Source organism: Eptatretus burgeri, chromosome 10 (genome assembly GCF_056783735.1).
Source record: "Eptatretus burgeri isolate ZD-2024b chromosome 10, Ebu_testis_v1, whole genome shotgun sequence".
Taxonomy (NCBI): Eukaryota; Metazoa; Chordata; class Myxini; order Myxiniformes; family Myxinidae; genus Eptatretus; species Eptatretus burgeri.
This window is the reverse complement of record NC_140970.1, coordinates 94,944,720-94,960,692: the sequence shown is the minus strand read 5'-3', so window position 1 is coordinate 94,960,692 and position 15,973 is coordinate 94,944,720. Positions and strand designations below refer to the sequence as shown.

At 46.0% G+C, this 15,973-nt stretch overlaps 1 protein-coding gene across 6 annotated transcripts in view; it reads right to left on the bottom strand.

Annotated features, from left to right (window-relative positions):
- The window catches only part of IARS1 (isoleucyl-tRNA synthetase 1), a 260,077-nt gene that overhangs the window by 160,243 nt on the left and 83,861 nt on the right, over positions 1-15,973 (bottom strand). For all 6 annotated transcript variants that reach the window (XM_085899498.1, XM_085899496.1, XM_085899500.1 and 3 more), the window contains 5 exons: positions 13,486-13,577; positions 9,147-9,245; positions 7,848-7,974; positions 7,533-7,606; positions 1,549-1,743 (listed from right to left, as the gene is read on the bottom strand). In XM_085899498.1, coding sequence (XP_085755624.1) covers positions 1,549-1,743; positions 7,533-7,606; positions 7,848-7,974; positions 9,147-9,245; positions 13,486-13,577 — 587 coding nt within the window. The remainder of the gene's footprint in view (positions 1-1,548; positions 1,744-7,532; positions 7,607-7,847; positions 7,975-9,146; positions 9,246-13,485; positions 13,578-15,973) is intronic.

The following is a 15,973-nucleotide window of genomic DNA, read 5'->3' as shown; positions in this document are numbered from 1 at the left end:
GCCATTGGTCGGTTCGTGGAATGAGGCGCTGGGAACGGAGGCACGCCCCTTTTCGGGAAGTTTCTCGAAGAAGCTCGAAGGGAGGCGGAGCCGAAAACGGGCAGGAGCGAAGCGCTGAGCCCCAGGAGATATATGGCGGACAAGACGCGAGCTTCGCGGGGGGGGGGGGGGGTCTTTGTCTTGGTCTTTTTTTCTTTCAAGCTGGTGTGGTTCAAGCTCGTGTGGATCGGGGCTTTGGTGGTTTCGCCTTCTGGGGCAGACATCGAAGAGGTGCTGCCTTTCCCTCTGGGCGCAAAGTCGCGAGGGTTGTGCGTGGAGGACCAGCTCTGCCGCGCAGTCGGGAGGAGAGTGCCGGAGAGAGCTCGCCGTCCGTCGCACCACGAGGATGCAGGTAACCAGCGTCGGTCTCGTGGGACCCATTCGGTCAGTCAAGTCCCACACCATAAAGGCCCACGAGCCCATTCTGACCCCTGTCTGTGGGGGTGGTCTTTTCTCTTCTTTTGTGTGAATGATGTGGTGCCGTGTCCATAAGTAAAACTGCTTAAGTGCCTGTAAATAAGTATTGCTTTTATTCGGTCATAGTGCTTTCCCTTGCTTTGTTTGCCCTGCTCGTGTCTTTGTCCCCGTCCCGTGTATGCTTTGCCTGCATACGTGTTGTGTGTAAATTGAAAATAAATGTGCTTTGTTCAAATGTACCCCGTTCGTTGCATCTTCTCCCTATTGGAAATGCCATCTTGCATCGTGGAATAAATAGTTGGGTTTTAAACAGCCGTTCAATAGAATCGGATCCGGTGAGGTCGGGCAATAATACCCACTCGGTTATCACTGCTGAACGGAACGGACCGCTTTAGCGGTTCGTGTCCCAAGCCAACCTGCGCTGAGGTACGGTCTCCCGGTTAGCTATCCACATGGGTACTTAGGTACATCGAAATTCAGCGATTGACCCTATCCTGCGCGGGTAGAAAATTGGCTAGGCCGTGGTGGGGTTGAAGACCCACCCGTGACAGGGTTCCGGCATTGCTCCGGAAGGTCACGACTGAATTGTCCGTCCGGTGGGCGAGCTGCTACTATTAGTGGAAAGCGGCAGTTCGCACGCCGGCGGGTGCAAATTCGAAACAATATATACATCTACATACATGATGATTGCTTTCGGGATTGCACATGATGCATGTTTGGGAGCCTCGGTGGTGAGTGCTTCCCTCTACGTTGTTGTTGCCGACTTGCCAATAAGGGATGAAAGCAGTGTGGCGGCCAATGAGGGGCAGGTAGCATTGGGATAATCACAAGCTACTCGTAAATGTATGCAGTTGGCGAAGAACACAGGTAGGGCTTGAAACAGAAAAAGGCTTAACTTGTGCAGCTTTTCTTGGTTGCTTTGTGCAGATCTTTGGCTCGAAGACCATGGGGATTAATTTACTTGAAACCCGAGCCACCGACAGATAATTGATTCAGTGCGAGCTGTTTGGTTATTCCCTCCAATTACAGGTGACACACATTATTTGGTTTTTAGACACACAGACACAGACAACAAATGTTCTCCCCACAAACCAGCCACGTGTCTGATCAATGCCCTCAGCGATGAAGTCTGCAGGAAAGGAATCTTCAAAGTCCCGGTGAGACGTGAACGGATAGTGTGCCTGTGCATATGGCATGCTGCCACTCTCAAACCAGCAGTCAAGAACGTCTGGGACTCGCCGCAAGGGACCTTTACCACAACGAGATGGGATGGTCAAATGGTCCACGCTGAAAGGCAGAAGGGTCCAGACAGAGCAAATATTTTCAACCAGAGCATGTTTGCAATCAAGGAGTCATGCAGGGAGCCAAATGACTATATATATATATATATATATATATATATATATATATATATATATATATTATACATAAATATAGATATATATACACATAAATATAGATATATATACACATAAATATAGATATATATATATATATATATATATATATATATATATATATATATATATATATATATATATATACACATACATACATATAGATCCATATACATACATTCATATAGATACATATACATATATATATATATATATATATATATATATATATTCATATAGATACATATACATATAATGCCTGGTGTTGCCGCAGTGGTTACGGCAGCGGCTTGGGATCCAAACGGTCCTGAGTTCAAGCCCCGTTGGCCACTAAATTAATACACCAGGGGGTTGACTCAGCCTGTCATCCTTCCGAGGTCGGCGAAATGAGTACCAGTATACTGGGCTGGTGTATACCCCAGTTAAAATCGGTGTACCATATCCCTGTGTCGTAAGAGGCCACCAGGGTTGCGTCAGGAAGGGCATCCAGCATAAAACATGTGCCAAATCACTATGCGGATCATACAGATGATCCGCTGTGGCGACACCCTATCGGGAGCAGCCGAAAGAAGAAGAGGAAGATATATATATATATATATATATATATATATATATATATATATATATATATATATATATATATATAATGCCGCCACAGCGGATCATCCGTATGATCCGCATGGTGATTTGGCACATGTTTTACGCCGGATGCCCTTCCTGACGCAACCCTGGTCGCCTCTTACGACACAGGGATATGGTACACCTATTTTAACCGGGGTATACACCGGTACTCACTTCGCCGACCTCTGAATGATGACAGGCTGAGTCAACCCCCTGATGTATTAATTCAGTGGCCCAACGGGGCTTGAACTCAGGACCTTTTGGATCCCAAGCCGCTGCCCTAACCACTGCGCCAACACCAGGCTATATATATATATATATATATATATATATATATATATATATATATATATATATATATATATATATATATATATATATATATATATATATATATATATATATATATATATATATATGAGGTCCGTCTAAAAAAGTAACGGGACTGACTTCAGAGAAATTTTATTCCAAAAAATATATTGAAATCACAGCTTGTACCCTTCAAAATAGTTTCCCTCCAGTCTGACACACTTGTCCATCCTCTTCATCCACGCTTCGATGCACCCCCGGAAGGCTTCTTCTGGAATCCTCCGGAGCTCCGTCGTCACGGCCCTTTTGATGGCTTCCACATCAAGAAATCGGGTTGCCTTGATCACCCCCTTGAGCTTGGGGAATAGGAAAAAATCACAAGAGGCCAAGTTTGGCAAATACGGGGATTGCTCCAAAGTTGGCACGTTCCTCTCCAGCAGAAACTGTAAGATGCTCAGGGCACTGTGAGCAGGGGCATTGTCATGGTGGAGAACCCAGGCATTGTTCTCCCACAGATCCCTCCTCTTGTCCCGGACTGATCTCACGAGGCGCTGGAGGATCTCCTTGTACCCGCGTTGATTCACTGTTTGACGCTGTGGTAGAAACTCGAAGTGGATGATGCCCTTTATGTCAAAAAGCACGATGAGCATCACCTTGACCTTCGACTTCCTTGCTTTCTTTGGTCTTGGTGATGCCGGACTTTTCCACTGACGACTCTGCCGTTTGGTCTCGGGATTGTATTCAAATATCCACGATTCATCGTCAGTGATGACTCTCCCGAGCAGGTCCTCGATGTGCTCGATAATGTCTTGACAGACAGTGACTCTTTGCTGTTTCTGGTCCTTGGACAATAGCTTGGGAGCCATCTTTGTGCTCACCTTGTGCATTTCGAGATTTTCAGTGATGATGCTCCAGACAGTGTCCTTGTTGATGGAAAATTCCTCAGCAATCATTCGCACCGTGAGTCGACGATCTGCGTGCACCATCTGCTTCACACGCTCGATGTTGTCCGCCGCTCTGCTTGTTGAAAGTCTTACAGACCATGGATCATCTTCAACCTCCTCCCGTCCCTCTTTGAACCTCTTGTGCCATTCAAATGCATGTGTACGTGACATCATTTATTCCCTGTAGACTTGCTGCAGCATTGCGAAGGATTGGGAAGGTGTTTTGCCAAGCTTGGCAAGAAACTTAAGATTGGCTCTCTGCTCACGACTCAGACTAGACAACGTGTAAAGCATGACCTGTAAAAAAAAAAAAATAAACCAATGTCACCTGCAGGGTGACCCGTATCTTGCCAAAAGGTGACCACGTGTGACTTCTTCAAGGTCACACTGAGGTGAACAGAGCTGCTATCCACCAGGAGCGTCTCCTTGAGGAATATCTGCCTACGAGAGATTCCGATGAGAATCGTTCTAGAGTAACCATGAAAAATATGCTTTTGCCTCATAACGTCACCAAATGATGTCATAATGTCTCAAGCTTGACATAGAGAAAGCACTCATCGAGGTGTTCAATTTGAGGTACTACACAATATGGTTCCTAAAACTTGAAAATTTGACCTTGGGGTCAAATATGTTTGACCTGAGGTGCTAACCATGAAGGTCAAGGCCAATCGCCACCAAAAATTAATCAGCTGAGCGCCAGACCATGAACTATATTCCCATGAAGTTTGAAGACTATCCGATCAAAATTACTCAAAAAATAAGGGTTTCGTCGACTCCCCTGATTTGCGCCAAAGTGACCTTGACCTTTGACCTTGACCTTCAAAATTTTGTGCACTGAAAGGGAACTCTATAGGCCTCTGATATGCGAAGTTACAAAAATTTCCGATGAAAACTGTGCTCTGCAGAATTTTTTATACGTGATTACAGACAAACAACAACAAAAAAAAAATACAAGCTGACTAACATCTCTTGCAAAACTTCGTTTTGGCAAGATAAAAATAATAAAATCAAACAATGAGTGCAGTCAACAATCACGAATCATATATATTGCTGGAGTGTTGCGAAAGACTGACGCAACCCATTCATTTAAAGGTTCCCTGACATGCAAAAGTACTGAAATTTCATTTATGTATGTCCTAAAGGAGTTTTTCATCGTGATTTCAGATCTGACAATGTTTTTTCACAATACTCATTCTGTAAAATGTAAAATTAAAAAAAACAAACCTCTTCGGGAACGCCCCTAAAAATTCTCCTGAAAGGGGCGTAACCCACATGACGTCAACTACAGGATGACAAAGGCTGCACGTTAATTACTCAGGTTGGTGGTCTCGGTGATTCTATTGGCTTGCTGTGCGTTTCCACATTTGATTGGTCGACTCAATCGCTTTGTTCATTTCTGCTTTAAAAAAAAATCGAACATTTGGGTTTGAATAATAGATGCATGAACTTTCACTTGTCTGGTAACGACAGCGAGTGTGAGAGAAATGAAGGATTTTGGTCTGAATCACATGGAGAATTGTCAGATAACATAGTCGCGGGAGGTAAAGTTCAGGCAGCTTGAAATGAAGTACGGCCTTACCAGTTCGAGCCCGAAGCAGGACAAGCAGAGAAAAATGGCGATGAAATTCCCAGAGTTCATGATGATGGGAAGGACATCGAAGGAAGACTCGGAAATAACAACTGGTTGGACAAAATCCTATTGATAATTCAATAATGTAAATTCGACTTGCATACTGCTCGATATCAGAAATATTTCAGTGAGGTGACGTGAACAGCGCAGCGGACATTTTGCTCCGCGGCGAATTAATCACAAACAAGGCCGGCGCATGTCATTGGCCGTATCTCTCCGCGCAAAAAAACGAAGCAATCTCGCTGTCCGGATACGATGAAAACTTGTATGCAGAACACCTTGCGACACAATTGTCTCGAGTAGTCCGATAAAGCTGACGTTCTGTTGCATTTTTATTTATTTTATTCCTACTGTCGTCATGTAGCGCCAGCAGAAAACAATGAAAAAAGAATAATAAATAAAAGCTACAGCACGTCAGATTTATCGGCCGAGTCGGACGGACGACGGATTTATCGGACTCGGACGGACGACGGATTTATCGGACTCGGACGGACGATGGATTTATCGGACTAGTCGGACGGACGACGGATGTATCGGCCTAGTCGGATGGACGACGGATTTATCGGATGGATATATCGGACGAGTCGGACGGACGACGGATTTATCGGACAAGTCGGACGGACGACGGATTTATCGGACAAGTCGGACGGACGACGGATATATCGGACTAGTCTGGAGTCCAGACTCTAGAGATCTCGAGTAAGTCCACTCTGCGCGAGTTTCTGTATGTGACGTCAACGCTGCGATTCGCTGAAGTCAACTTTTTTTAGGGGCTAGGCATAGCAAGTTGTGAAAAGCACAATAAATGATCGAAATATTGCTCCATTTATCCCATTGTTGATTAAAAAAAATAAAAAAACATGGGTGATTTCTTCACTCGGAAGGTCAAGTTAATATATAAATAACCAGAAAGTTTTGCATGTCAGGGGACCTTTAAGTTGTGTAAGTGGAGCAAACAGCAGGCTCAGTTCCGTTACTTTTTAGACGGACCTCGTATATATTTGTCTCCATTTATATATATATACGAGGTGTGTTCAAAAAGTATCCAACCTTAATTTTTCGTGCGTGAACAAATTAAGCTCAGGAGGCATGGTTTGGTGCACGTATGTAGGCGATCCCAATTCGTATGCGTGAATATTTTCCCACCTGCAGAAGCTGTCAGTCGCCGACAGACCGCCGATGAGTGAGGAAGTGTAAGTGAGCGCCGTCGGATTTTCGTTTTTGACAAAATGACGGAAAAACTTGAACAACGCTACTGCATCAAATTTTGTGTAAAGCTTGGCGATTCCCAAGTGGAAACGATCCGCAAGATTCAACAGGCCTTTGGGAACGAAGCAATGGGCACCACACAGATAAAAAGAGTGGTTCAACTGCTTCAAAGATGGTCGCACATCAGTGGAAAGTGAAGCACGTTCTGGTAGACCCTCGACATCCTGAAATGAGATCGTCATTGACCAAGTGAGGACCCTGCTGATGCAGGATCGTCGAATCACGATCAGAGAACTTGCAGACGAGGCGGGCGTCAGCATTGGATCCGTTCATTCCATTGTGACTGAGGATTTGGGCTTAAGGAGAATCTCAGCGAAGTTCGTGCCAAAGCTGCTAACGATCGAGCAGAAGCAACTCCCTTTGGAGATCGCACAGAACATGCTGGAGACTGAACAGCAATCCCAACTTCTTCAACACAGTGACCACTGGCGATGAGACCACAGTGATCCGTCATTTTGTCAAAAACGAAAATCCGACGGCGCTCACTTACACTTCCTCACTCATCGGTGGTCTGTCGGCGACTGACAGCTTCTGCAGGCGGGAAAATATTCACGCATACGAATTAGGATTGCCTGCATACGTGCACCAAACCACGCCTCCCGAGCTTCATTTGTTTACGCACGAAAAATTAAGGTTGGATACTTTTTGAACACACCTCGTATATACGCACGCGCGCACACACACACACACACACACACACACACACACACACACACACACACACACACACACACACACCTTTGCTCACTTAACTCTCCTTAAGCTAAATCTACAATGCTTGAGGAATTCAACAAGACACAAATCAAAGGTGGCAAGCAGAACTTAGACAGACACAAAAGCTTCAACGGCTCAAAAAATTATTCGCAATCAAATTCCTGGAAAAGAAAGCCAAAATGGACAACAGACCTTTCCCTGTGCATATCTGTGACTCTACTCCCAGTGAGTTCCTCAAGCTCTTGCAAAGAGCCAACACAGACAACCTGAAGAGGAGAAAGGTGTGAACTGCAACACGTACATTGTGACAAAAATTCCCGAATGGTCCAGCAAGTGTTGCAATAATTATACAGCACTCCTGTGAGACCACAATGCACAAATTAACCACTCATGCACCATAAAATTGCCAATCTGAACCACAACATTATCATTTGTTGACAAATCAAAGAAGCAAATTCAAGAGCTTCCGTGGAGATGTGACAATGATGAGCAACAAGATATATGTACCTCTTCAAAGTCTTCGCTAACCCAGAGAGGGATGGGAGTTCCCCAGTAGCGGTTTCGTGATATGGCCCAATCATGTGCATCCCTCAACCAGTTGCCAAAGCGCTTCTCTCCGACAAAATCTGGCACCCTGCGGCAGTGGTCAAGGCATATAGTTCACGAGTGCCGACAAACTGAAGTGAACGTCGAGTTAAGACAAAGCTTAGGCAAACCTCTCCTCTATTGGATAGTCCACCAGTGGGGAGGTTCAGTGCTGTTCTGGCAAGTATTTACACTGGGTGGTTTACCATTACTTTTACAGTGGTAGCTAGAGCAGTAAATTGGAATTTTGGCCAGGCTCCTGGTGATAAGTTGCTTTCTGTCAAAAGACACCATGGCAACTAACATCCATCAACTAATGCGAGCAGACGGGACACCCGTCGCAACGTAAAGTCAATGGGCGCAAAATTTATGGTGCAATGCCCTGCCTGAAACGCGTCAATCTGACAGTTTGACTGACTGAGAAGAGAACCTGGAGTAGATGGCTCAAAGGCAACTCTGCTACCACTTCACCATCCTGTCAAGGGTGTCTATGATTTGTAGAAACCTGAACAAGGAGAAAAGCGCATGTCTGACAATGACTTGGAACTGCCATTGGCAACTGACTGACAAACCAAGAACTAATGGTCAAAATGCCAGCATCTGGGATCCTGCTGAGATTCCAGGTTCAAATTCCATGTAATGTACATCTTTTTATAGTTTGAGAGATTCTTCGTGGCACAACCATTTCATAGGTAACATCTTTAGGCTCACACATTGTGGACTAGTGTCAAAAATAAATGCAAGACGAGGCAAGGAACGGCAGTCAACTGACGAGCCAATTAGGTTTATACCGACAACTGGATATAATGAGGGGAAAATTTTACAGAAAAAAAAAATTGGTTTCTTAAAATAAAAATGCTTAATAGTGGGTCATTCAATTGTAATTGAAGCCACAATCTCTGGGATGACTTTAATATGCCTTCACCATTATGACTGCACCAATATCTATCTCCCCACATCTTGTTCTTGCACATACCATAAACTGTACATACAAGCTCTTTCATTGGAATGAAAAGTCGAGTGAAGGTATGATCCCAGGTTGGAATAATAAATGCCATTTCATTCATGCCATTATTAATATCAAAGTAAAATTATACCTCCCAGTAGCTTTGTTGTTCAGGTAAAAGTACAGTCACATCTGCTTATTAATGTTCCTGACGTCAAACACATACATTTAATGAATAAAACAGAAAGTGGGACATTGTGTTTTTGAGCCCTCACCAGTGAGTCTGAGAGTTGCATTTCAGTAGCTTGTCGACCATGTGCTTCACTTGTACAAACCAGCTCGGAACTGCCTTGTAGATGAGGGGGGTGTCAGATCTAGATTTGGAAGATGAAGCAAAGGAAGGAAGGCAGTAGATTGATGGTAGAGCAAAGAGAGTTCAGGGGTGAAGCAGAAGATAACCAGAACACTCGGTGGAACTCATACCTCCACAAAGCTGAACAGTTTACGCTTTGTATCTCACTGACAAGATGGATCTGCATCTGAACCTGATCCAAAATTTAATCGGTTTGGTCTAGTCACCAACTCAACTCATCCACAAGTTTCGTCATCATCCGCCCATAACTTTTTAAGATATCGTGTTGTGCAGTATATCAGGTCAGGTCAGGTCAGATCTGTGACCTCCTACAGGTACCATGTAAACCTGTACTAACCTGTTCCATGGTCGGGTTGTCGGCGAATAAACCGTCTCCCCCACCAGGTTTTCTGGTGAGGAAGGTATTTGGATATGGACACCCAGCAGGATTAAAAACAAAACCTGTCAAAGGGTGGAGGAGCTCCTTGTGAGCCAACGGCCATCCATATCTAGTGCCAAACCGTGTCTGCGGACGTCCTCCTGCAGTTGGGTTACTTTTTATTAGGAGGTTGGTGGCTGGATTAGCATTCTGGCCACCGTAAAACCCATCATTCCGCAAAACACAAAAACGCCAAAAAAAATCTGAAAACTCACTCCGTGGGAGTACCTCCTGGGCAGCTTCCCTTCGAAGGGCAACTCACCAGATGACGGGATTGGGGCAAAGCCTTCGGGACCCCCAATCTTTGATGAAAGGAGGGAAACCACGGGGTAACATCCCTGGGTCAGATTGTGGGAGAGTGTGTCGGAGTGGTGCTGAGGTGTCGTCCACCAGACGGCGGTCTCCTTGGGTTAACCTGAGGCGGTCCCTTCGGGTGGGTGCCTGGAATGTCCTATCCCTAAGAGAGGGTGATCACCTGTCTCTGTTGTCATCTGAGCTTAAGCGCTAAGACATCTGTATTGCAGCACTCTCTGAGGTTCGGAGACCGGATTGCGGCGAGATAGTGGTGGGTGGTTACACCTACTATTGGTCTGGTCGCAATGATGGTTACCATACTCAAGGAGTTGTTGTAGCTGTGTCCAATAAGCTGACCCAAATGATAATTGAGGTAATGCCGGTCAACGAGCGTATTATGAGACTTTGTCACTTGCCACTAACAAATTTGTCACTCCTTCGGTGTCATTTCCCTGGTCTCTGTCTATGCTCTGACTGAGGCGAGTGACCTCACCGTGAAGGACAAATTCTACGCCACGCTCGAGTCTGTGGTTGATCAGTGCCCCAGACGAAATACGCTTCTAGTCTTGGGGGATTTCAATGCATCGACTGGAACTAATAGGGATGGTTATGAGACATGTGTTGGACCCCATGGGTCAGGAACTATGAACCATAATAGCACTAAGTTCCTTGACTTTGCAAGAAGTCATGGACTTAGGGTGGCTGGTTCATGGTTTCAGTGCCCACAAGCTCATCGCTGGACTTGGTATTCCAACGCTGGTGGTGTGGCAAAGGAGATTGACCATGCCCTCGTTGACGGTCGCTGAGGATGATCCAGAACTGCAGGGTCTACCGGAGTGCTCAGTTCCTCAATACTGACCACCGGCTTGTTGTAGCAACTCTAAAGCTGCACCTTAAATCCTGGAGAATGGTACCATCCCAGCCTTGGCTGGATGTTGGCAAGCTCAAGGATGAGAGAGTAGCTGAGGAGTTTGCGAACAGGCTGAGTGGACATTTGGGGTGTCTGGGTGCTTTGGGGGGTCCTGAAGAGTTGTGGAGCGCCTTTAAGACCACCGTCCTTGATGTTGCCGGTGGATGTCTTGGAACTCACCGCAGGGAAAAGAAGAATTTTGTCTCTCAAGGGACACTGGATAACATTGACCAGAGTCGCAGGGCCAGGCTGAATGGCAGAGCTGAGCTGTTCAGGGAGCTGAGGCGTAAAACTGTACGTGCACTAAGGGTGGACAAGGAGGCCTATGTGGGAGGAATCTGTGAGGGGGTAGAGCATCACCTGTGGACAGGTGATTCTCGTCCAGCTTACAGGGGAATTCGCACATTGTGTTCATCCAAGCCCATCCCTCGGACCACTGCAGTTAGAGCAGAGAGTTGTCGGCTCTTGACAGAGGAGTCTGAAGTGAAGACCCGCTGGGCCGGTTACTTTGAGCGGTTGAACCAGGCTGATCCCCCCAGCTGTCGAGTTGGACGTCAAGGGTGTTCCAATCCCTGTTGCTGACCCTCCAATCAACTGTGGTCCACCTTCACTTGTGGAAACATGGGCTGTGGTGAACCGGTTGAAACGGGGTAAAGCTCCAGGGATGTGTGGCATCTATGCTGAACTTCTCAAGGCTGGTGGAAATGCTGCACTCATGTCATTGCATGCAGTTTTGTGCTCTGCCTGGAACACAGCCGTCATCCCAACTGACTGGAAGAGGGGCCTTGTTGTCCCTCTCTGGAAAGGGAAGGGTGATCGCCAAGACTGCAACAACTACAGAGGGGTGACGCTGCTCTCAGTGCCGGGCAAGGTCTTCGCTCGGATAATTCTTGATAGGGTTCGCCACCATCTGCTTGAGCACCAGCGTCCACAGCAGTCAGGATTTACACCAAAGAGGTCAACAATTGACCGTATCCTTGCTCTTCGGGTCCTCACCGAACGCAGACGAGAGTTTTGGCAGGGGCTGCTTGCAGCCTGTGTTGATCTCTGCAAAGCGTTCAATTCAGTGAATTGGGATGCCCTCTGGAGGATTCTTGGTCTTCGTGGGGTGCCACCAAAACTGATCGATCTGATGTCTGAACTCTACTCTGGTACTGAGATTGCTGTGAAGTGTGGTGGTACCATCTCTGACTTATTTCCAGTTGTTACTGGAGTTCGTCATGGATGTGTACTGGCCCCCACACTTTTCAGCACTTATATGGACTGGATTTTAGGGAGGATGGCGGAAAGATCAAGCTGCGGTGCATCGTTTGGGAACGTCAAGATCTCGGACCTTGATTTCGGAGATGATGCAGTCATTTTTATGGAGACTTTAGATATCCTTTTGGGGGCCCTCGAGGTGCTGAATGAGGAGTCCGAGCTGCTGGGATGACGGGTTTCTTTGGTCAAAACTAAGATCCAGGCTTTCAATGACATCTTGGATGCTGCTGTCCTGTCTGTGTCTGTTTGTGGTGAGTATGTTGAGGTTGTGGAGAGATTCACTTGCCTGGGCAGTGATATTCATGTTTCTGCTGGCTGTGAGTCAGAGGTCAATAGACGTCTGGGTCGGGCCTGGGGAGTCATGGATTCACTGGATCATGGGGTGTGGCGCTGCCGGTACCTGTGCGGGAGGACGAAAATCTGAGTCTTCAGGTCCTTGGTGCTTTGAGTCTTGTTCTATGGATGCGAGACTTGGACTCTGACCAAGGATATGAGACGGAGACTTAATTCCTTTGGTACCAGGTCTCTTCAGAGAATCCTTGGCTATCGCTGGTCAGATTTTGTGTCCAACGAGCAGTTGCTGAGAGAGACTCGGATGAGATTTGTTACCTGCATGGTCCGTGAGCGTCAGTTGCAGCTGTATGGACATGTGGCTTGTTTTCCTGACGCTGATCCTGCTCACCAGATTCTCTCAGCGAGGGAGTCTCGTGAGTGGAGGAGGCCAATGGGCCGACCACGTGCCTCGTGGTTGCAGCAGGTTGACCAGCATCTCAAGGAGATGGGGATGGGCCTGGCATCTGCCTGGGGGAAGGCCAGACGGAGGCCTCTGGAGTACCGGCGGAAAGTGGACGCAGCGACACGCTGTTCTGGCACATGCTCCCACACCTGACCTGACTGAGTATATCGTTTTTGGCCCCGTCTCTCAGTGGTGAAAAATCACTTTAAGAACTCTCATTTCTGGATCCGGATCTTTACCAAAATCGAACTTGTTTGACCTCATCATGCACCCAACCAAACATCTTAAATAGGGAGACCCTCATCTGATGATGGGCTGACAAATCAAACCATACCAAGCAGCTCAAAAGATGAGTCGCTACCTCTGAGCATTTGAGCCATTTTGTGTGGTGATAAACAGGACTGGCTCATACATATTTCTTGCTTTCTTCATTCCCAAATTATCCATTCACTTTGTACAACCACACCAAAACAACTTTCCATCCGAGCTGCCTCACATTTGAGTAGCTCGGATGGCATTGAAATGTCATTGCAAATTGGTGATGTACATTGCTATATCACACAGTAAAGGGTGGAGGGGTGGAGGGCTTGAGGATGTGAGGTTGAGGGAGAGGCGATTCATACCGCCAACAAAACGGGTAGTTGTGCCGGTACGTGCCACTGTGCACCAGACGGCCTCGTTCCTTCAGCAACTTCATGATGTGTTTATCGGCGTCCTGTGCAAAGTTTAAAATGCATCTTTGTTTGAAAAAAAGAAGAAAAAAAGAAGCTCACCAGCCTTTCACAAGCATTTAATGAATGGTAACTGAATGGAATAAGATGTGTACAAATTATATATTAGAAGAGTGTTCAATGAATAAAATATCTTGTTGGATATCTGGTGCCATAAAACAAGAATAAGAATGTTTCTGCCATTTCCTGAAATCAACGACAGCAAAGTGGAGTAAACATAAGGCATGACAAACATTCACGTTATTTTTCAGGATACATGGAGAACTTCTGGCTTTGCCATAAAGGGGGTGAAATGTGAAATGTAGGAAACAGACAGTGCTGGGCATGCAACACTCCCCCCCCTTCACTCCCCCACACTTCCACTCCGTCCCCCTGCCCATATGAAGAAAGGCTTTTGTCCCTTTGTCCCGAAAGGTTGTGGAATTGTACTCCGATGCCAACAAATGGCCTAATTGTCGTGAATCAAACCTCAAAGAACTCCAAAGCAGATGTTAAATAAATCTATACTAGAAAAAGACGACGTGCGTGCATCTTCCATCTGCGCGTGTTGAGATTCCACCCATTGGTTGGACAATTTCGCCTGACTCCACTCACAATTTCTGTACTACGGCTGCCATTTTGGTGCTTACTCTAATGCTATGTGAAGTGAAAGACATTTCAGGAGCCGTCATATTCACAAACTCCATGCAGTTCCTTTTGGTTTTCCCTGAAATGTAAAACAACTAAAGCAACAGTTAAAAGTATTGTTATGTTTGTGGGGCAGATGAAGGGATTTCATCGGAGAGATAGGATTGTGTAGAGTTGCTTGGCCTGTGGACATGGAGGACATCTTGATGTAATCAAGTTGGGACACTGTGAGCTTTAGTGTTACTTGTCACCACACGGGGGGTGGTGTCATGTTAATTAGGTCGGGATCAAAGATGGATAACTTCCCCAGGATGCAATTGCCCCCTCTGTGACTTTTCCCTATGTTTATCACCAAAACCATGAAAACAAGCAAGCAAAACATGCCGAGAGGGCAGAGGCACCGCCATCCCACGTTTTGCGCAAGCAGGCCACACCCCGGAGGTGGAGGATTGATGGACGTGACGTGAGATGCATGAAGAGGAAGAGGGGTGGGAGGCAGATCAAATAGGACGAGAGAGGACGTTAGTAAGAAGACACGGAGGATCTCGTTTTTGCTCTCGTCAGGATGAAGGCTGCAAGATTCTCGTGTTCGTGCTGTGTGAATTTGGCTCGCATGCTGAGCAGGATGTTGGCCATTGAAGGTTTGGTTGAGCTGTAAAGTGTGTACGTTTCCGAGGAGGGAAGGAGAGCGTGCCTCGTGACCTTCTCAGTGGGCCTCATAAGTCGTCTCATCGTGTGGGCCATTGTTGCGACCCGACCTGGTGCAAGAGAGTAACAGTCAGCATATTCACTTGTGAAATGAAGCTGCACGGCAGTCTCTGAGCCTTGGTGTTAATTACCGCTCACTAATTGCCTGACGTACGTTCTTCCTGCAGCGAGAAGGCGGCTTGGTGCCATTTTGTTGGGTGCGTCTATGAAACGCCTCAATTCCACGTTCCATAAAGACCATCTGAACCAAGCCAAGTGCCAGCAAAAAGGAGGGATTTTTCTTTGGTTCATTTTCCCCTTGTCTGTATTTAAGTCTGTGCAGAGGCACCTCGATTACATTTAGATTTAGTTAAACTCACATTTTCCTTTCATGATTATAATTTGAATTATTGTCATTGCACATTTGATTATTGTTATTAAATTATTATTTAGTTAATTAAATTTGCTTGTGTCCGTATGTTCATGCCGTTCCGGTGCGGCGCTTAACTGGTTTCCCGCGTGCGCACATTAATCTCCGAGAATCTTGGCTGTTGGCGTCCAAGGGAGAAGTTTGGCCATCTATCCAGGTAAGAGTTAAACCCCCCTGGACACAACAGTATTTTGAACCGATAAGAGTCACGGGTCTTGTAAACATCGGCCTCAGTACTCGAGACATAGTTCTGTTGTTTATACACCACCCAAATAATGACATGGCATTCTCTCAAGCAGCGCTTTTACCGCGGAGGTTACGTCGGTCCCTGCTATTATTTCCACCCATTTTCTCTTACTAGTGGGCCAGATTTTAATTTGTCTTCACAGCCTTGTTGCATACCCACTTGCTGTGATGCTTCAGCAAGCTCAGATGTGCTTGGGGCGAGCACGGGGATTATGATTATATGTTCATTATTATTACTGACATATGATCCCACTATTCTTATTATTGCTGTAAATATTATTAGTGTTAATTAATATATACTTCATTGCAACGTTATCATTGTTTTTGTTTTCTATTTTGTGATTAGAATGCCATGCCGAGGTAGGACGTATTAAGCTGCTTTATATACCT